This window comes from Nanorana parkeri, unplaced genomic scaffold, assembly GCF_000935625.1.
Source record: "Nanorana parkeri isolate BGI_ZX_2015 unplaced genomic scaffold, ASM93562v1 scaffold194, whole genome shotgun sequence".
Lineage (NCBI taxonomy): Eukaryota > Metazoa > Chordata > Amphibia > Anura > Dicroglossidae > Nanorana > Nanorana parkeri.
The window spans coordinates 1,262,287-1,284,771 of record NW_017306462.1 but is presented as its reverse complement, the minus strand read 5'-3'; the positions used below and the strand labels follow the sequence as shown (position 1 = coordinate 1,284,771).

General features: G+C 43.2%; 1 protein-coding gene across 1 annotated transcript in view; it reads left to right on the top strand.

Moving 5' to 3' along the window:
* The window catches only part of LTN1 (listerin E3 ubiquitin protein ligase 1), an 88,773-nt gene that overhangs the window by 1,282 nt on the left and 65,006 nt on the right, over positions 1–22,485 (top strand). The window contains exons 2-8 of the mRNA XM_018555366.1: positions 4,481–4,684; positions 7,060–7,158; positions 8,719–8,949; positions 13,562–13,614; positions 15,313–15,493; positions 16,306–16,479; positions 19,191–19,381. Coding sequence (XP_018410868.1) covers positions 4,481–4,684; positions 7,060–7,158; positions 8,719–8,949; positions 13,562–13,614; positions 15,313–15,493; positions 16,306–16,479; positions 19,191–19,381 — 1,133 coding nt within the window. The remainder of the gene's footprint in view (positions 1–4,480; positions 4,685–7,059; positions 7,159–8,718; positions 8,950–13,561; positions 13,615–15,312; positions 15,494–16,305; positions 16,480–19,190; positions 19,382–22,485) is intronic.

Genomic DNA, 22,485 nt, shown 5'->3' with positions numbered 1-22,485 from the left:
ACCCCCCCCCCCCCCCCCCCCCCGGGGACTACAGCGAGATGTCAAGGGACCAGCAGCAGAAACTTCACATCCTACTTTTCAGTAGAAACCTCCAACACAACATTGCACTTTTGGGGTACCCAAGGATACATGTAAACATTAGGGATGCACCAAAATAAAATGTTTAGACCGGAAACAGACCCCTGATGTTTCCCTTTTAAAATTGAAAAAGAGATTGAGGACACAGAGTCCTCAATGTCTTTCTGCAGCCCCAGCATTAAAGGAGAACTATGCAGTGTTTTTCCACATAGTTCTCCTAAGGGTCATGGGAGAACACAAACTAACATCCTCCCGCGAGCTGCAGCTCAGTATACTGTCCGTTCCGCCAGTCAGCGCTGAGGAGCGGGGAGGGGGGAATCCCTGCAGGGAGACCTGAGTGACAGTCACGGCTCTCTGCCGGGACATGATCGAGAAGTAAGCGAGCGACGGTATGTGTTAGCTCACTTCCCAAACTATTGAGCTGATATATGACAGTTTCATTGTCACACGTCGGCTCGAACTATGAGATTGAGTTAGAATACCTCACCTCATACCGGTAGTTCTCCTTTTGAACAGAAAGCTCTCAGTACAGAAGATTCCTGTTCATCCACAATCTGGAGACAGTAGATATTTACTATCAACCGTATCATGAATGGACAGGAAGCCTCTGTATTGAGCTGCTCCCTGTTGATGCTGTACGATTGGGGACATTTCCTCTCCCAGAGACACCAAAGGAAGTTAGAGGAAACCTCCTAAAGTGAGGGGAATTCCCCTCTTAGACATTGTTACCAATTGAAAGATTTCCCATCACTGCTTGTTCTGGGAACAACTCTAGAATTTGGATTTTTCCCTCTTTTTCTTTATTGGTGACAATGGTACAAATAGAGGGATGAGTCTCCCAAGTTGGGAAACAGAGCAATATAAACTTGACAGAGAGTCTATTTAATGGGTGGCTTACTCCGGCCCTCCAGTTGTAGTGGAACTGCAAGTTCCATGAGGCATTGTAAGGGCTAGTTCACACCAAGCGCTGAGCAGATCCAGATCAAAACTGCGTCCAATGTATTCCTATGGTATTTTGAGCTCCAGTTCACATCGCAGCGTGCAGATCCAGAGCAGGTGAAAAACTGCAGCAAGCCCTATTTTACCTGCTCTGGATCTGCTCTGGAACGCATCAAAAACACAACGCAATTCAATGGAAAAAAATGACCATAAAGAAAAAAAAACCTCTATGGTCATCTGTCACAACCTAATCTTCCTTGGTCACTTCCTGACTTTGGAAAAGGTGACCTTGTGAGCTGGAGAGCAAAGGAAAAATGGTGGACCAGTTTTGTGACCCAGAGAGATTCATAAGTATGGTTCAACAGTGCCCTGAGCTATATGACAGCAGACACTTTCAATATAAGAACAATAGGAAGAAGGCTGACCAGTGGAGTTTGATAACAGGGAGAGTTTTCCCAGGATATAAGGATATGTCCTTGACAGATAAGGAGAGCTGTGGTGAGTACTTCAATGTGAATGGCATTGTATACTAGTAGTTCCTCAAATGCAGTATTCCATCCACCCCCCTTCCCCCCACCACTCCTCCTTATCACACTGCCTGTTTGCTCACTGACACCTGCAGCTGCTTTTCATGCAGCATGTGTGGCTGTCTGTGATATTATATGCCATATGTGTTCCCTCAGCAATATGTATTCCCTCAGCAACACAATGGAAATGACCTCATAACATTGTTATCTTCCTGGAAAAAAAAATGCGTCAAAAACACATTGTGAGTGTGCAGAAACCTGAGCGGATCTGCTCTGCATTTGGTGTGAACAAGCCCTAAGACTCACAATTACCATTGAGTGCAGAGGAGGGGACACGGGCATAGAACATGCTGAAGACTTTAATGGATGCTTTGGCGACGGCAGATTTTAGAGTCGGTAGAAGCTGGAGAGGTGAGTGTTCACAGTCTGCTATTACACAGAACGATTATTCAGATCATGTTGGTGACGTGACACAGTCCAAAATAAACTTAAAGGGCATAGTCCACCTTCTGCCCCAAAAAAAAATAATCAATAAATGCACACACACTGATAAAAGAAAAAATGTGCATTTATTGATCTTTTTTTTTTTTGCATTGAAGCCTGCAAAGAACTGATACCGCGATAAGTACATTTTGGGTGCAATGTTCTGACTCCTGCAGACTTTCTCCCAGACCCTCTCCGTACCTAGAGTGCAGGCATTCATTCACAGTGACGGGAGGAAGAATAAATGGACTACAAGTGCAGTGACATCACTATACTTGTACTCTATTCAGAACTACGAGTCCCTCTGGTATGGTGGCAGATGAGACTTGTGGTTTTTCTATTTAGAGATCCTGTCAAGGTATCTGTTAATGGATACCGCACAGCTAGCTGTGTGTGGCAAACATATACAGAATCCTAGTAAGGTGGGCCAAATGGGGGGTGTGAGGTTGCAGATGTGACCATGTTTCATGTTACACCCTGAATATGGGTGATACATGGTAAGAAAGATGGTGTTGGTATATAATTGAAGTACACAGGGTGTACACCCTGTCCATCTGCCCCTCTGTTCCCCCTGCAACACACACTCACACACACACACACTTGCTTCCAGTTATCTGCTGTCAGAATGACAGCCTGGAGTTGTTGTGTAAATATGGAAGCTGTAGAAGCTGCTTCTGTCAAAGTATCAGGCAATGTTTATACACACTGATCACACACATGATAGACAAGGAACAATGTAACTTTACATCTCTATCTACTCTGTTTCATTCATCTGCTAATTAAAGGGATGAACTTCCATCTGCATTAGATGTCAAATAAGGCAACCTGACAAGTAAAAAAAATAAAAATTAAATTGTGCTCTATTTAACCTACCGTGTTTCCCCGAAAGTAAGACCTACCCCGAAAATAAGACCTAGTTCGGAATAGGTCTTATATTATAGACATCCCTGAAGATAGCGCTAGGTCTTACCTTCGGGGTAATTAAATTTTACATGGGAAGACCGGCCGCAGCTCCCTCCCGCCCACCTACCCGCACGCCAACCTATCTGTTGCTCTCTTTCAGCCCTATTTAACTCTTTCTTCCACTTTTCCCCTCTTAACTATTTGATTCCTGATTTTATTATTTTTCTTCATTTCTATTTTCCTAACCGGTAAAAGAGAACTAAAGCCAGACTATTTTTGGCAGAAGTTCTCTTTGGGTCACAGGAGTACATTAGTAAAACCCAAATTCAGCATTTAGCGGGCTACTGGCTGCTATATGCTGACAGCTCAAAGCCACGCAGCAGCGCGGGAAGATCCCGACAGTATTGCCAGGATCCACCCCGCTGCCTGATTGACATCTGGCTCTGCCTCTCTAGAGCCTGAGCCAGCTGTGCCCACCCCTTCCCTGACTGTTCCTCCAGATCTTAAAGGGTTATTAAACCCTCATTGTTTTTTGCATATATCTACTGCTAGCAAGCAGATGGTATATGCAAAACAATAAAAAAAAAAACCAAAAAACTTTTTCAAAGGGTTAATACTTACCTGTGTCTCCGCCGCGCGCCTCGTCCAAACATCTGAAAATTTCTTGGGCGGGCGCATGCACAGTTCAGATCTTTGGCCGGGAAACGAGGAGACACGCAAGTTAAGTCTATGGAGCAGCGTGCACACGCTCCGTGGTTTAGGAAGTGCCAGCTAGCACAGAGGAGTCAGCGCTGGATCGGAGACCCGCACCAGCGCTGGAGGGACAGCTTAAAACTACAGGAAAGAAGATGATCGGATTAAGAGGCATCATTTAAGGTAAGTCCTTACATTACTGGGGGGGGGGCGGGGACTTTTGCCCTTAATGTCACTTTAAGTAAAGACAAAGATATTGCTGAATAAACAGGCCGGTAGCAGAAGTGTAAGAATTCCTCTGCACTATAGGCGATATACAGGAGCGCTGAACTTGTTAAACTGTATTCTGTTGCAAGAAAAAAAAAATACATGCATATTTCCCCATGTTTTAAACCTAAAACAGAAATGTGCTTGACTTTCTAATTTCCTTTTGTAGGCTGACTGCACACATCATGTTTGTGAACTTAATGTTGTCAGCCCTCTCGTATATATATATATAATTACACAGAGGCCCTTACATAGGTGTAAGACTTGGGGCTCCAGTAGGTGATTGGGGTGGTGGGAGGCCATGGTAAAGGCAAGTATCAGTTGGAGAGAGGGCTGGTGGTGATGGGGAATTTATCAGGCAAATCTGGAGGCAAATTGACAGATTTACCTTTTCAGCCCGTGGTGATGGTCACAATGGGCTGAAAAAGTAAATCTGTCAATTTGCCTCCAGAGGCTTCAGCTGGCAGTAACATACAGATCCTTTTTGTATGTAATTTTATCCTGTATCTCCATATAGTTAGGTTTTGTGTGGCTTGAAAGCAAGTAAACATGGAATGGAATTTCTCTCTAATTCTAGTTTTTGTTTGTAGCCATCCAGCAGTGGAAGAGCCGCAGAACTTCTGGCTAAGGAAAGTGGCACAGTACCAGGCTTCATTGGATTTGGAACATCGCAAAGCGATTCAGGATATGTCCCTGCTGTGCAGGGTGCAGAAGAGGTGGACAGCCTCGTGGATGCTGATTTCCGGATGGTGCTGCGCAAGCTTTCTAAGCGAGATGTCACCACAAAATTAAAGGTAGGTAGGCTAATGAAATCAGACGCACTTGAAGGCTAACGCATTTCTTTATTATCGATGGGTAATTGTATTTTTATGCCACAAGTATAAATATGCAAATGTTTAAATGTTTGTTTTTATTAGCTTCCTGCAATTTTTTGCACAGCAGCACGTTGGGGAGGGGGCCTGTCAGTGTTTGATTGCACTGTAGTGTCTAGCACCGTTGAACCTGAAGGGAGGACACAAGGATAACCTGATATCTGCATGCTCATGTTTAGTCTGGCAGGCTTCACAGTAGAAAAAAGTGACGTCAGCGACTTGGCGGTGCTCTCTGGCAGGGGTGCATGATTACAAGACTACCTGCCCAAAAATCACCGGGCATTGCAAGCCATATGTATTGTTAATCATTCATTCACCTCTAATCCTAAGTTCAGCTTGAAACATACAACAGGTGCACAATAAACATCTCTGCATACAGGAGTCCATATCTAATTTATTTTTATCATTTTGTATGTTTTATTGTCAATCAGTCAATTAAGCTGATGCAGGACTTTCTTCAATTACATTATTTGTCCAGTGCCTCTTATTCAGTATAGAGCTATGGATATGTTGCATTAACCCTCTACTCCAGCCTTTTGCAACCTTTTTACTCCAGAGGAACCCTTGAAGAAACGTTCAGATCCAAGGGAACCCCTGTTGAACTAAAATAGATCATGTCATGATGGTATCATACAGCTGGCTGTGCCAAGTGATGTTCTTCTAGGAACTATGCAGGCATCAGACGGGAGGTCAAACAGGCACTGCTCAAGGAACCCCTAGCCATTAGCGGAGAAACCCTAGGGGTCTATGGAACCCTGATTGAGAAAGGCTGCTCTTCTCTGTGAAGCCATTCTGTCATAGCAGCATTCTGCTTTAAGTTGCGGCTGGACACATCCCAGGAGCCAGGTAGCCAATGCTTCTTAAAATGACAGCTGGCACCTATCTTTTTTGTTTTTGTAAATTCTTTATTTATTTTTTCTTTTCAGGTTACATAACGCAACATTAGCAAAATGTGAACTTGTAAGGGTGAAAAGTAATAAACAGGATGCAAATGCGTAAGCATAGTAAACATACTTGTAATACCAAAGTAGACAACCAGCACAGTTTTTTGCAACCGCACTGCACTGGAACGCACGGCATTGCGGTACTGTGCAGTCCAGTGTGGGTGATCACACTGTGGGTAGGAGGCGTGTTTAGGGCCTTCAATGAATTAGAGCTGCAGCTAACGATTATTTTCAAAATCGATTAGTTATCCGATTATTATGTTCGATCAATCGGATAAACAATAAAATAAATTTTAAAAAATGGCTCCAGTGATGGGACTACTAGTTTGTATTGAGATTACAGTCCATCACAAGAGCAAGCGTGGAGCTGTGGAAGTAAAAAAGAAAATAAATAGTGTGGTGTGCAATATAGTGAAAGTGTAAAATTATACAGCAATGAATGCAGAATGGCATCGGCTATAGAGGACTACAAATCCCAGCAATAATACAATATACAGTGCAATGCAGAATACCACCAGCTATAGAGGACTACAACAAATTTCAGCAATAGTACATTATAGCTGGCGGTATTCGGCATTGCTCTGTATAATGTACTGTTGCTGGGTTTTGTAGTCCTCTATAGCTAGTGGTATTCGGCATTGCACTGTATATTGTATTGTTGCTGGGATTTGTTGTACTCATCTATAGCTGGTGGTATGCCGCATTGCGCTGTATAATGCATTATTGCTGGGATTTGTAGTCCTCTATACAGCACAGTGCAGAATATCACCAACTATAGAGTACAACAAATCCCAGCAATACATTATACATATAGTGTATAATGTATTGCTGGGATTTGTAGTTCTCTATAGCTGATGGTACATATACAGCACAATCTACCATCAGATATAGAGGAATACAAATCCCACTATCCCAGCAATACACTATAGAGCACCATGCGTGGGAAAGTGCAGGCTTACCTGAGCAGTCTTCCAGCAACTTGCTTCTGAGATCGGACCTGTCTATCGGCGGCTGTCATCCCCCCACACCTGCTCCTCCTTACTACATCTCCCCGCGTCCGTGTGCCGATCGTGGATGTGGCAATAGCATGCTGGCTATTGCACCTGCCCACTACTTGCTTTGCCCTCCTCCCAGCATAGAGGAGAGAGCTAGTGGATCCAACCGACTAATCGATAATGAGAAAAGTTGTCAACTATATATATTTATTATCGGTTAATAAATTTGTTGGTTGCAGGACTAGAACATTTTCACTTCTCAGCAAAATATTTTCTCTGCACATCTTACTATGTTATTACTTCTACATTGTCATTTAGTTGACATCCAGAATGCACTTTTTTTTTTATTATTATACAGGCAATGCAAGAATTCGGAGCAATGTGCAAAGAGAGAGAGATAGAGGCAGTCCGGGGTGTCCTACCATACTGGCCCAGAAACTACTGCAAGATTTCTTTGGTATGTAAAGTGTAAATATACAGCTGTTTAATTTGTATGGTTGGTTAGATATGCAGGTATGTAGTTCATTTCTTCAGCTGGCAGATTAACAATACTCCAGGTTCTTCTGATAAACTGTTTTACCATTGCTACCTGTCAGGGTTCTGTGTTGGTATTAGTCAGGGTTCCTCATTCCCACACACATGCAGTAGCACTACGTGCAGCAAGGAGAGGCGATCACTGGAGGAACTTCATTTTGATCTTCTAGTTGTTGATACAAAGGATTACAATTTACAACCGTTCCCCAAACTGAAGTTTACTCTGTAGTTTCAGCTGTAAATGATTACGACATTATTGAACTTCAAGTAAGTAGACTGTATATTGTGAAAATCAAAAGGTAAAGGAGGTAGACTGGTTCTTCGACTAAGCTACATTTGAATTGTGAAATTGTGAAAGCAGAAATCTTCCACTGGTACGAATGCACAATGGCTGTTTGAATAACTGCGTTTGTGACGGGTATTGCCAGGGCTGGAAGTAAAGGGAAATCTTGTGTCCCATTACTGATGATCCACAAGCAGTGTCATCAGCAATAGGACGGCTAGCAGACCACTTGCATGAAGTAGTTACCACGCTAGCCAGGCCAGCGAGATGTCACTCCTTCAATAGGAAGTAAATATTCTTCAGTGGTCTGGGCCAGCAAGAGGCGACTCCATTATGGTAAGCTTGGTAATTCTGTTGCTTTGGATGTGTCCCCAGCAGCTGGACTGTCCATCGGACATGACCCTGATAACAATATAATACTTTTCCCTCAGCATTCATGGGGGTCATTTTCTCAGCGTTCATTTAGGGATACAGTAGACCCCTGGGTATATGTCCTGCCTCTATGAAGATGAACACTAGGCTGAAACAGAAATCAGTGTGTCCTCTAATTTATATGGTTGTTGGGAAAGCAGTGTGTCCTCTAATTTATATGGGAAAGCTAAAGGAAATTTGTACATTCTAATTGTAGCCCGTGTGGCTGGATCTAGGGCCTCCTGGAAAATGCAATTGCTCTAATAAAGAACAATAAATGGACAAGAGCTTCATATGTGTTATTCCAAAGTCTCAAAAATCAACTGGTGTAATTAGCTAAAATCTGAAATATTGCTCGCCAAGCTGAACTTTGAAATCAGACTTGGATTGCAAATTTCAGGTCTAGAAGCAGATGTGTGGGAGTTACTTACAGGAAGGCTGGAAGGGGACTCTCGGCAGGCAGAGGCAAAAACAGTGAGGTGATGTTCGTTACTAGGCCATATAGTAGCAAGAGCGGACAATGACATGGAGTGAGCTGTGTTTCAGGCCCTTGAAAAGGGTTGTCACCCGTTTCACAGTATAAAGCCCAGCAGAGTGGAGAGATCACAAGAGCTTGTGTATTCATTTGCAGATTTTTCGGCAGAACAATTTCTGTGTATCTTTCAAGTGTTTTGAGTTGTTTGGCTGGGGTATGCTTCTAATCTCTGATCTCATGATGGGTCCTCTGAACCTTTTTATTGCAAAGCCATCATTAATGCCGGATGTTTGTTTTTTTCCATCCCTCTGCAGGATCTTGACCGCAGAGTACGGGAGGCCACGCAGCAAGCCTTTGAGCAGCTGATCCTGAAAGTGAAGAAAAACTTGGCCCCTCACTTGAAGAGTTTGATGGGCTTCTGGCTCATAGCCCAGTGTGACACCTACTCACCGGCAGCCAGTGCTGCCAGGGCCGCCTTCGAAGCTGCATTTCCTCCCCATAAACAGCCGGAAGCCCTGGCCTTCTGCAAAGACGAAATTCTGAATGTGAGTTGATTTCATTTCAGGGGTTACAGGCATGAGAAAGATGTAAACAAGTCCTCAATAACAATATTCCTGCGCAGCTGCGTTTAAAAAAAATTGGATCAGGAATTTTAAAATGCCAGTGTCAGTCTACTATTACATGGCATTAAAAATATACTGTTTGGTTACATGGAAAAAAAGAAGCTAGTACTGTAAATCTACAGATCTCTGATGGATGCTGCCCTTCTCATCCCATGTCTGGGGCACTGCCATCCCCTGAGAATGAACCCGCAAAACTTCAGTTCATTGTGCTTGAGCAAGTACATAATGGCCGAGTCTCAGTTTCAACTTCTATTCCAGGTTGTTCATTCACTTAATTTTTCTTTTATAATGCAGTTTCTCTTAAACTGCAGTTCTGATCTGCAAGTAGAATCGACCATTGCTGTGAAATCAGGTCACTGCACCTACCGTACCTGCCCTGTGACTCCTGCACAAATAGCCAAGGGTAGGAGGTGTCTGTTATCTCATTAAGGGCCTGACTATGCAAGGATGGTATTTCTATCCCATGGGGGAGCTGTTCGCAGCCTTGAGGGGGCTAAAAAATAAGCCAGTAAGCGCTTGCTGTAGTAAATCCGCAATCTGATGGTGTGCAAAGGAGAGGAATGTGCTGGGGATTGACTACAGTCACTGTTTGGCAAACAATTTTCAATCCGGCTCCTTTGACAAAAGTAAACTGAAAAATCGAGTGTCAAGCCAGGTGGTGCCGGGAGACCCACCCACAGCTTGACGTTTGGTCAAATCATCAGGAATTGGCCAAAATTCAATCCGTGTATGGCTTTACTTGTTGGGGTTGATTTTAAACACTAAATACACTGGACTGGAGGTGTAACACGGCAGCATCAATAAACTATAAGGGGCAAAGTTTGGAAATCCATGTAGGGGTTCTCTTATTGGTATTTTGCCTGGCTGTGGGCCTGAAAGCAGTGCCAAGGTACTGCATTAAAAAAAGGAACCCATAGCATTTTTGAAAAGTAGTTTTTGATGTTGGCTGGAGAGGACATTTAAGCTGGTCATACACTTCTATTAGATGAGCAGTGCTTGTGTATTTTTATTCCTATAGATATAAAGCTGAGGTTCACCCGCTTCAGTAAATTGATTGTTGAAGATACAGATCTCTCTAACAAATTGTGTGTCTGATATAGAACAGCATTTATTGTAGGAACGCTTTTTCATTGGAAGAGATTACCTCTGATCTAGATTCAGTGAGCATAGTTCAAAGGGTTATTAAATCCTCATTGTTTGTTTTTTTGCTAGCAAGCAGTAGATATATGCAAAACGATAAAAAAAACAACTTTTTCGAAGGGTTAATGCTTACCTGTGTCTCCCCCGCGCGCTCCCGTCCGAACATCTGAAAATTTCTCGGGCGGCCGCAAAGGCTCTTGGGGCAGGTGCATGCACAGTTCAGATGTTCAGCTGGGATCTAAATAAAATGCTTGTTTTTACTTTAGTTTTTTTCATCCTTTCATCTCCTGCTGTGTCTTTACTGCCACTTCCTGACTATGTGCACTCCAGTGATGGCTGCATTGCAATTATGAAAGCAGGTTAGCTAATACCACAGTAGACCATGCCTGCCTAATGTGTGTTGAAGCTTCCACTTGCAGTTTCCATTTGGCGGCACAATGGATAAGAGGTTGGTGCTACTGCCTTGCCTTGGGGGGGGGTCCCCAGTTTTGAATCCGAGACACTAGCAAGGAGCTTCTCTCTGTGCTTGCATGGGTTTCCTCCAGGTTCTCCAGTTTCCTCCCACACTCCAAAAACATGCTGTTTAAATTGACCCTGTATGTGAGTGAGATGGGGACCTTAGATTGGAAGCATTTTGAGGGCAGGGACTGATGTCAATGTGCACTATATAAGCGCTGTGTAAATTGTCTGCGTTCTATAAATACCTGTAAAAAAATTAATAAATTGGTAACCATCTTTGGTGATCTTATTTCCTCTAAAATGGAACGTTCCAATCTCTGACTTATGCCAGGATTATTTTTATAATAAAATAATAGTGATAAAAACAGAAAAGGTTCACGGCGGGGACAAATATGAGGATGGTTTGTATGATTTGTAAGAAAAACACCAGTCTTACTCATTAAATACTGTTTGTCACCCCTGCTGGGTTCTGGTTTCCAGGAACCCTTAGATAAAATAATATACACATCTGTTCTTGTGCTCAGCCTACAGCTTTCTTTATGGAACAAAAAGTTATACTTTGTTGGCATTAAGTTAAGCCAGTTATTACACAAGGTCCTAACCCCAACATCTGCTGAGGTTTGGCCACCTATAGATCAAATGCTTGGATGGAGTACGCGCTAATCTGCTTTACATCCTATCAAGACAAAAAGGTTTCCTCTGTGAACTCATTTTGGATTCAGTTTTGTTTGTTCGTTTCTTATTTTTTATTTTAAAAGGGGCCAGTAAACCTAAATGAAACCCAAGAACACAAATTTAATACATTGCAGCGTACCAGTCCTTAGATGTGGTGGCTGCATTAGTATTTCAGGCTTTTCTCCTATATAATCGCCTGGTGAATTCCGCCAGTTAGACACTTCCGGTCCTAGAGTGACGATTATCACTGACCAGCGTAAACGATGACCTAGTTTGCGTTTTCAGTTCAGTGCAAGGAACAGGAAGTTATAAGCACACAGGATTTCTCGATGGGTCAACAGGTACACACAATACAAACACAAGCGAATGCAGCTCTGTATTGTGCGCAGAGTATTTTGTTAAATGCAAGAAGTGGAAGTATCTGAATTTTTCTTTGTTTTTTAGCTTCAGACGGGGAGGTAAAAGCCACACAGAAAGTTAAGCAGGCCGCAGGCTGAACTAAAGAAAAAAAAAAAAATGAACGGATTCCTCCATCAATGCTTAGGAATATTGATCGAAAAATCTCCTGCTGTTTCCTTTTGTATTCGGACAGAGACCGCTGTTCAAAGGAGCCAGTCGGAAAAACTTTGATCAGCTAATCGAGGGATGTGGGCCAAAATGAATGCTGACAGCGGCACCCACTGAGTGAATTTCTCCAGTGGGTGCTGCTGTTGGCATCCTTTCGGCTGACATCCCTCGATCAGCTGATCAAAGGAGCCAGTCGGAAAAACTTTGAACGGTGGCCTCTGTTATGCTGGGCACACACCTTACAACCATCGCAAGACTTTTGTCTTGTGATGGTTGTATGGTACTTAAAAAAACGTGCGATCTGCCTATCTTGGACAGGCAGATCGTACTTGCGATGATCGCAAGCCGCGCCCCCTGAGGGGCTGGCTTCCGATTACCGCAAAGCCAAACGGGCTGTGTGCGCTTGCGCACACCGGCCCGTCCGGCTTTTATCTTACGAACATGCTAGACACCCGCCGAACATCGTACGATGCTCGGCGGGTTTTCGAACATGTTCGTAAGTTTAAAGTCGTGCGACCTTACAGTAGTAGAGGTCGCACGGCTTCCACACACCGTATGATGATCGCGGGATTTCCCACGATTATCGTACGGTTATCGTAAGGTGTGTGGGCACCCTTAGAAATTCGAATAGTGTATGGGCAGCTGTATTTCATCTGTGTCTTTTAGCTGTTTGTCTGGAGTAGTATGGAGTAGAGTTTTAAGTGAATAAAGCTGAGGAAATGTGAATACTTTGTTTCTCTGGCTGGTGGACAGAGCTGTAAATTCAGGTGGTAACATCATTGAATACGTTTCAATATAACACGGTACTTGGCAATACAAATACACCAACTTCACAGTAAGTGGAATCAGAATGCCAACAGTCAGCCAAAGGGAAAAAACCCCAACAACAGAGAAAATTAACGACACTAGGGAAGGTCAGATTCAGAAGAGGACAGCTGGGGAGAGGAAGGGAACAGGATGCGCTAGGTCAGTGGTGGCGAACCTTGGCACTCCAGCTGTGCCAAAACTGCAAATCCCAACATGCATCTGCCTCTGGGAGTTGTGGCTGTCAGAGCCTTGCAATGCCTCATGGGACTTGTAGTTCCAAAGCAGCTGGAGTGCCGAGGTTCGCCATCACTGCGCTAGGTCAATCTTCACCTTACGTCAAGGTAAATGGAAATATCAAAGATGGAGAGTCCCTACGGATAGCGGGGGGGAAGAAACAATCTATCCAGGGTGTCCATATAGCGTTTTATTTAGCCATTTTATAATCCTGGCAAGCTGTTAAGCTTGTCGAAAAACCTTGTATAAAGCATATTGTTGAAAAATCATGTACTCAAATAATTGCAGGGTAGAAGGAGCTGGTGAACTGCTGGTCAAATGCACCCGTCATTTTTTAATGATCTCGGAAGCATCTCAAACTTGTACCTTCAACACCATTTCCAAAGCCCACCAACACATTCACTGAGCAGTACTTCTAAGCAGGATTGCAATTACATATACAACAAGGAAATATGGCTATTTGACTGCCCCAATGCACCGATATACTGTATTTACAAATTCTACATAGAAAACATGTTTCTAAAACATGAACACACCTTAATGTGATTTATATTGAGCTGGTCACCCTTACGTGCATATGAATAAGACAGTGTTTTTGCTTTATGTATAATTTATTTTAACATAGTTTTTTTTTTTTTTTCTCCATGTGTAGGTTTTACTAGATCACCTCCTGAAAGAAACCCCGGACTCCCTAAGTGATCCGCAGTACGTGTTCTGATTTTTTTCTTTTTTTTTTTCTGGTGTCATATCTCAATTTGTATAATCATTATTCCCAAGGTTTCATACTATATTTAGCTGAGAAAGAGAAACTATTTGAAGAATTGCAGTAAGTATTTGAAACTATGCTCTGTATACCTAGATGCAGCACTGTCTGCTTAGGCCATTTCTTAAAAAAAAAAAAAAGATAATAATTGCCTTGCCCAATTAAGCTAAGAAGGCAAAAGAACCCCTGTGTAAACTCTCAGGATTGTCTCCCTGTCTCCCTGTCCCCATGTGGCAGCACTGGACCAATCATTGACTAAGACTGTGTATGATGAAACACGTTCGCTGTCTTATCTTGTATGTCAGATGCATTTTTAATAGCATACCATCGGATGAAGAAGCTGTGTTACACTATTTGTTTTGCAGATGAATGGTCTTAGTAAAAGGGTCAGAGTCGTGCACCCCAAGCAGGAGGTTTGGTGCCAAATAAGAGGTTAAACGGTGTCTGATTTGTGTCATAGCTGATAATATGCTGGGGAGTGAAACATTAAATTGAATGTGTTTAACTTTTTATGGGCAAACTTTTGGCGAAAGCAAAGGCTTGCTTTAAGTTAACCTTTAAGTAGAGGTCACCCATATTACAGTCTGATTGTACAATTCTATTAAATTTAAAGTGATCTTTAATACTGAGGAGGTAAATCTTAAAATACATTCAAGTACTATTAACAAAAATGTATCTTATTTGTACATCACTCCTCTGTAGATCCTCAAATCATCTCTGAATTGGTGCTGACACTGTCCTACCTTCTGGAAGGACAGAAGGAAGGACAGTGTCAGCACCAATTCAGAGATGATTTGAGGATCTACAGCCGAGTGATACACAAATAAGAGACATTTTTGTTAATAGTTAAGGTACTTGAATGTATTTTTAAGATTTAAGTCCTGAGTTTAGTGTCACTTTTAACCACTACCTACTATATGTAATGTGCAAGCTTGCCTGTTAATAAATTGAATGGATTGTTTATTCAGTTGTGGTCACTGGGCATGCAACACACATAAAAAAAAAACTTCAATGAAGTACACAGGGCATGTGTAGTGCATTCCATCCTTCTACCCTGCTGCCTCTCTCCTCCCTGTATTTGCCATTTCATCTACTGCTGTCAAAAAACTGACCTTTTGATTTACCCGCTTAAATCCTGGTTTATCTTTTTTAAACCGGACAAAATATAGAGCAAAATACTTTTACTTATTACTGTTCAAATACGGCAATGGATAAGTTGCCTCGAAGAGCTATGACCATTTGTTGAAGCAATCTAAGCTAGCCCTATAGCCTTCACGCAATACTTCTGGCAACCCCCATTTGTTCTTCTGCACATGCGTCGGGTTTGGCATCAGTGGTGGGTGGAAGGAGGGATGGGGGAAGTAGATGTCAGGACACATCCAAGATGGCACAGTCTTTAGTGCGAGTGAAGGTAGTGCGGCTGCCAGTGTTATGCACAGTATTAACAATTTCCGAAACATCTGCAGAACTTTTTAAAGGGTTTTTTTCTGGTTATTTGCTGGTGATTTACTTCCACTTTAAAAGCTTTTCTGGAGTTTACCATGATACAAACAGCTTTAAAATGTGTATTTTTATTTGGATAATAGAACTTTAGGTTCTGCATTTTCTGAGAAATTCAAAATATTTTTTTCCCCCTGCAGGACAGTCCCACCAGAGGAAAGGGAGTCTAAGTACTTCCGAGTTGTGACCTGTTCTCTTCTGGCTCTGAAGCGTCTGCTTTCTATGCTGCCCAGAGGAGAGAGCAGCTTCCTTCAGGAGAGGGTGGCTCACCTCCTTGCACAGAGCAAGTTCTGGAAATACAGCAAACACCAGTCACCAAGTGTAAGACTTCAGGGATTCTTTCTGCACAGTGTTGGGAAGACCTTTTGTTTTCCATATTCTAGCTGAATCCTACCCATGCTGCAATGCTAATGTATCCAACTTGAGCATCTCCAGCTAAACTAGTACCCCCCCCTTACCACAAACACAGAGATACTTTCCTTGATTTCCAGTGTGCTCTGCTGGAACAAAGCTTGTCCCGGTTTAGCCAACGAGTAATGGGTATATGGGGATTTGGGGTTGGATGGCCGGTGGGTGCATGCATGCTTATTAACTTTAGGTTTATCTTTACAATACAATAATAAACGAATGTTTTAATTTGCGTGTTGTACAAATAAATTACCCTTTTACACTATGGAGGCGCTCTGTCTTGTCCCTTGTTTCCTAGATCGATGGTCTTTTTGACCAGTGAGAGCTGCCTTTTGGGTGTCTAAACCAACTTTACAACCAGCCCATCTTGCAACCAGAGGCGCCGGTATTGGTTCTTTCGTTAATAAACGAATGAGTAAATAAGAAGATTGTATACAAAACCACTTGAAATTCCCTTTAAGGGGTACCAGTAGCAACCATAATGTTGGAAAATGAGAAGTTCTGTGGATTACATGACGATAGGAGACTCTCCCGAAACATTATGCATTACTTCTTCGACTTTTGTTTGCTTCATAAAACATCGGAAAGTAACCATTTAAAAGCGTTGCCATTACTTACTTTTAGATTGATTCCTTTAGGTATGCCATTTGTCATAAACCTGTTTTTGAAGTGGGAATAAAACTTTCACCATGTATACATAATCTTGTTTGGTTTTTGTTGTGTAGATTCGCTCAGCTTTCTTTGAACTGATCTCTGCACTGTGCCAGTACCTCCCCGAACTCCTAAACACAGAGGCTTCCCGGGTGTGTCCAGCGGTGCTGCTCAGTATTGACGACAGTGATGCTGTAGCGTGTCCTGCACTGTGGGAGGCCGTCTTGTACACTGTAACCACCATAGAGGTAAATGGACTAGATTTATACATATGGCAATGTCTTTTATGACTACTGATCTTACCTTATGCCACTTGATTGGTCTTGCTTATCCATAAAAGGTCAAAATCTATATCACATGTATGTAAACTGTGGCCTCTCCAAGGCTGAGGTATGCGGGGCTGTCATAAGGGGGAACAGACTGCTGTTAACTATTTGTGGACACTGGCCGGTACCACATACGCCCAAAACAAAGAAACCTCATCAAAGTACCCATGGCGTGTATGTTACGTCCTGTCCTTCTGCCCCTCCCCTGCTCACCCTTTCCACTTGCTGGCAATTCTAGACAGTCAGGAGTTCCTATGTAAATACAGCAGCTGGAAAAGCTGCTTCTGCCAAAAAACGCATGTGAATAGAGAGATACAAAGTAACTGTTACTTTTGTATCTACTCTGTCTCATTGATTTGATCTTCAGGTCACAGGGATCTGCATATGATGTCAGTTAAAGCAACAACAAAAAAAATCAAATAAAGTGTGCCTGTTTAACCCCTCATTAACCCTTAGTTTATTATAATCAGCAGCTATAATAAACTCCCCCTTCTCCCCTTAAAGTAGTATTAAAATCTCATACATTTTTTTCGTTAAGAAATCCAGATCAAAGAAATATACATTGCCCAGCAAAGTATTTCTTTATATTTTTTGCCCAAGCACTTAAAGCCATCATGTTTCAAAACAGCTCCAACTCTTTTAGCTCCACTTCCCTGAATTTGTTGAGTGCAAGATCATAAGGGAAAGCGCATTCTCCAGCAGATGTTCATCTGCTAGCTTGGAGAAGGGAGATGTGAAGAGGGAGTAAGGAGAAGCAGGGAGCAGGGGAAAGGATTGCCTTGCTGTCCCTGTGTGTTTGTGGAGATGCACACAGCTTACTAGCACACACAAGGGTGACTCCATAGGACTCTGCAAGGGAAAGGAGCCACCCTAAAACAGGATATCAGGGCCAGTGCTTAGGGGACCAGCTGATTCTGCAGGAAACTAAAACTTTTGAACATCAATGAGCAGCTTCCATTCTAAGTGATTTAATCAGCATTTGAAACAGCCTAAAATCATTTTGAATTTAAAGGCGAACTATGAGGTGAGTGCTTTTCACTCACCTCATAGTTTTAGCCGACCTGTGACAATGAGACTGTCACAGGTCGGCTCAGTAGATCGCGAGGTGAGCTAACAGTTACCGGCGTTCGCTCGCCTCTCGACCCTGTCACAGCTATCTGCCGTGACAGTGGAGGGGCTGGATTCCCCCCTCCCCGCTCCGATCCGCCAGCGCTGACTGGCGGAACGGATGGGGGAGGGGGCGGGTACAGCTGGCTCTGCCTCTAGATAGGCAGAGCCAGCTATCAGTCACGCAGCTGGGCGGATCCCGGCACAATTGTCAGGATCCGCTTCAGCGTCTCAGTATACCGCGAGCAGCTAGCGGTGTACTGCGGCGTCTCAGTATACCGCGAGCTGTAGCTCGCGGTATACTGAGCCTGGGGTGACGGGAGGACGCTAGTTTGTGTCCTCCCGTTACCCTAAGGAGAACTATGGGGAATAGACTTAACCCCATAGTTCTCCTTTTAAGTTGGCCCACCCCTGTATTTCTAAATTTTTCTAAGCATTGCTTTTTCAAATTTTAATTCTTTTTGCTCTTTTTTTTTCAGTGCTGTGTTTATAAAACACAAAATAAAAAGTAAAAAAAAATATATAAAATGGCTTTTCAATGCTTTTTTACCAGGATCATAATTTTGATGTGATTTTTATATGGGACAAATTATAGAGCACAATTTATACTTTTATCTATAGTAAGGCCTCATTCACACGGCTGCAGAAGGCTGTACACCATCAAGAAGGGGTGTATTTCTTCGCCACCGGTGTGACAGGTGTTTACTAATGGTTGCAGGCAGCAGCCTTTACAAATCGGTGACAGGCTGACAGATGCCATGGCTGTGCAAAATGAACTGCACATCTGAGCGGATACGCTGCCCTGGCCCAAAAATCTGCATCTGTCCCCTTGTGCACCTACAAGGTGGCTTGAGATGTGCAAAGAAAATCTCTCCAAAGCTAGCTAGGGAAAGCTTAGTGTTTATCCAAACAGGCGTCCCCGTTAAAAGATTTCTCTTTTGTTTCTCTTCCAGTGAAAGCTGTAAATTTTTTTGATAGCAAGAGTAAATCTCCACAGCGAGGACCCTGACAGCAGTAAAAACATAACACAAGTTCTACCCTTTCCCATATCATGAAAAACTAAAAAGAGACCTTTTGGCTTTGGATACAGTTCTAACCGATGGTTTTGTTGGAGAGGCTTGTGAGCTGGAATAATGGTCACAAGTTAAGCCTTTATCCGATCCTATGGCGTTCCTTCATTGTATGAAGATGTGACCTAGGCTGCTATTATGTTGGCTATGTACTTGGCATAGGAGCTACGGCACCTTTGCCATGTAATAATGGCGTCCAGAGGTTCCATTCCCATCAGGATTTAGAATGCAGGCTGTTCGGGGCTGAGATTTATGTGAATACACTTTTGTGTTCTATAAAGTGCTGCAGAGCGGGTGACAACCTTGTAAACTATATGAGCAGCTAAAAAGAAAGAAAACCATATTAGAAGTGATATTACAGTGATGGGGGCCAGTAAACCCTCATCAGCCTTTATAGTTTAAGATGACAAATGTTTTGAAGTGAAAGGTGCTCATTAAGTGACTGTTTTCTCCTAGAAATGCTGGGATTATGTGAGTGCAAGGAAGGGCGTTCTACCCAAGTTATGGACGGTCCTCAGAGAGGGAGGCAGAGGCTTGGCAACTGTTATCTTCCCCAATCTGTTGCCTTTCCTCAGCAGAATCCCCTGTGACATATCGAGCCCCCGGCTGGACTTCTACAACACATTATTTGAGTCTTTAATCCAAGGGTAAGTGTGTTCTTCCTTCAGTTTCCTGCACTCCTTACCAAACTGAATCTGATCATGAACACTATCTAGAGCTTTTACCAGGAACCACATAATCACAGTGAAAAGGAATATGCACTCTTAGCAGCTTTGCTTTTCTGATTTTGTTTTATGTTAACCCTTATAAATGTTGTTAACTATGTTAACCCGGTCACCAAAGTGCCAAATTAAAGGTAATGGCACAGAAAAAATGTATTTTAACGCATACATGCTATTTTTTCCTATCCATAAATAGTTTTATTCACCTGCAATATGCCTTTGAACTTGTTAGAAAATGTGTCTTCTCCAAGAAGAGTCCATTCCTTAGCACAGCCCCTTCTGTCCTTGAACGTCTTATCCCTCTCCTCTTCTGGGAGTGTCTAATTACTGTAGAAAAGAGAAGGTTGTTGGCACTCCAATATCCTAAATGTCAGATCCTTTTATTGGCATGACAGGATTTTTTTTTTTATTATTGATTTTTGTGCGAGGCCATCCCCATTCGCTGCAGCACCCACCCAGGATTGGGGTAATTATATACTAGTTAGGAGTGCGATGGGACTTGGACTTGTCCATTTACTGTCTGTTGGCCCAGCTCCTCAGCACCTCCCCTTCCCTCCCTACAAAACCTTTTCTGTAGCTACCGAGGGAGGAGCAAAGAGGGAATAGTATATAGTGTCATAGGTTAATGGGAGTGCAAAAAACCTGCTTGAAGCAGGTAAAATACAGGTGAGACTCCGACGTGGACTCAGATGTTAGACAGTCTGTGTCTAAGTGCGGGCACCTGGACCCACATGGATGTTCAGGTTCAGGTGTGCATGTAACCACGTGTAAATGCTTGCAGCCATGTCCCCCTATAGCAGTGGTTCTCAACCTGTGGGTCGCAACCCACAGTTGAGGGGGTCCCTACATGCCTTGTGCTGCTCTAGGTAAGAGGCTCCTCAGCCTCCTCCTAGTGCAGCAGTGTCAGTTCTCTTAGATGGCGCTGCATCAGCAGCCGCTTCAGAGGGTCAAAGAGAGGGGAGCGGGCAGGAATGAGGGGAGGTGAGTGCTTGATCACCACAGAGCCCGCAACTGGGCACCACAGAGCCCGCAACTGGGCACCACCAGAGTCCCACTAGCCACCTGAGAGCCCGCATAGCCTCCAGAGAGCCCACACAGATACTAGTATTGGTGCATCCCTACATTTTACGGTTGGGGGTCACCACAACCTGGCAAATGTTACCAAGGGGTCCCGGCCCTATAAAGGTGGAGAACGGGCCGCTGCGTGCAATTACATGCAACACCTGTCCCTTCTGGAACGGGTCTTCTTAGGGGCGTGTACGCCCCTCTGAATGAGCCCAAACAGTACCTGTCAATATATTCTGAATGATCTTAGAAGCGTCTCAAACTAATGCCATTGACACAAGCCCAAAGCCTGTCGACTAAGGCCCGTAGTCCAATCATAACAAGCAGTGTAAGTAGCTACATTTGATCTGACAGCAGCCACTTACAATGCCTGCACAGCAGAGCTCAGGCTGCAAGAGGGAGAAGCAGCACAAGGAACCAATCTGGTTTGCTTCAGTGATTGTGTGCGAGGTGGAGGGAGCACAGTGACAGAGATGAGTTTATCAGTCTGCTCCCTCTCCTTTCACTTTCAAGTCATAGGCTGGGAAAGGAAAAAGACCTTTAATGTTACATAACTGCAGCAAAAAAAATATATCATGCCCTACCATACAGGTCTGTGCAGAAGATCTCATTACTAAATCTCAGGAATGGATGTGATCTGTGATTCTAGCTGTTGCTAGAGTTCGAATTTAACAAGATAATGTGTCCATTGGTTGGCGCTGCTCTAATACATGGGGGGGGGGATTTATCAAAACTGGAGCAGACAAAATCTGGAGCAGTTGCCAATGGCAACCAATCAGCTTCTCTCTTCAGTTTTTTCAGTTAAGATTTGAAAGTAAAAGAGAGAAGCTGATTGGTTGCCATGCACATCTGCTCCAGTGTTGATAAATTCCTCTCATTGTGCTTCTAATATGTAAATTTACCTATGCGGCGGGTATTCCAGTTAGGATTGATTCAGGTATGCAGAGGCACGGTGTTCTGTGTGCACAATGACGCATGCTAGTATGTTGTAATAAACATTTTTTTAGATCAAAATAAACTGTAGTGCTTGCAAAATGTTCTGGAATGTCGTCTAATCCTATTTCCCCCCAAGAAGTTCAGCACAATGAATTGACCTAATACAGTCATTTCCAGCAATTCATCTGCTAGGGTTCCATTTGGCAGGACAAGCTATGCTACAGAGATTAATCCAGAGCATCGATCCCATTGGAATTTCCTTGGTTTTATCCTCGTACTATTGCAACTGGTAATAGTATTGTTTAATGCGGTACTCCTGCATACCATAAAAGTGACAGTGTTTGTAGAGAATTACAAGAAAGCAGCTGTTCTACAGAGAAACACAAATCCGGCTCTGCTGTAACAGTTGGCAGTGGTGGAATTCTGCTCATTACAGTTCATTACAAAGGATACATTGACCCAGAGAATATATCTCACTGCCTTCAGTCGGGAAGGATTTCAGCTTAATTTCTTCAAATTATAAATCTTTGTTTTAGGCCTAATTCACACGAGAATCAGCCGGCACATACAGCTCCGTGCTGCTTGCACGGCCGTATCGGGCAGCTCCCGGGAAGGACAGGTGCTGCGTGTGATTAGTACGCAGCCCCTGTCTTTCTCTATGGGACTACGTGACCGTACACCGCCCTACGCTCACCCCAAATGCAGGTCCGGGTGCCGGTGTCCCAGCTCGGACGCAGACAGGATCCAACAAACCTTTTATCCAGAGCATTATACATACACTATGAGAAAACCACTAAATGCATACAAAAATATATCAATTATTATGCCCCCCAAAAAACATCCATATGTTAAAATCGATTTCATTATATTACATTTTGACATCTGTGAGATTAGTCATTCATTGACGCAATACGGCCCTATAAATTGGGGAGACTTAAACTGCAGATTAGGCTTAAAGTGTCATGCCCTACCATTGCTACATGCATGCAGAGCCATAGCTAGGTCCTTTTGCGCCCGAGGCAAGAGCA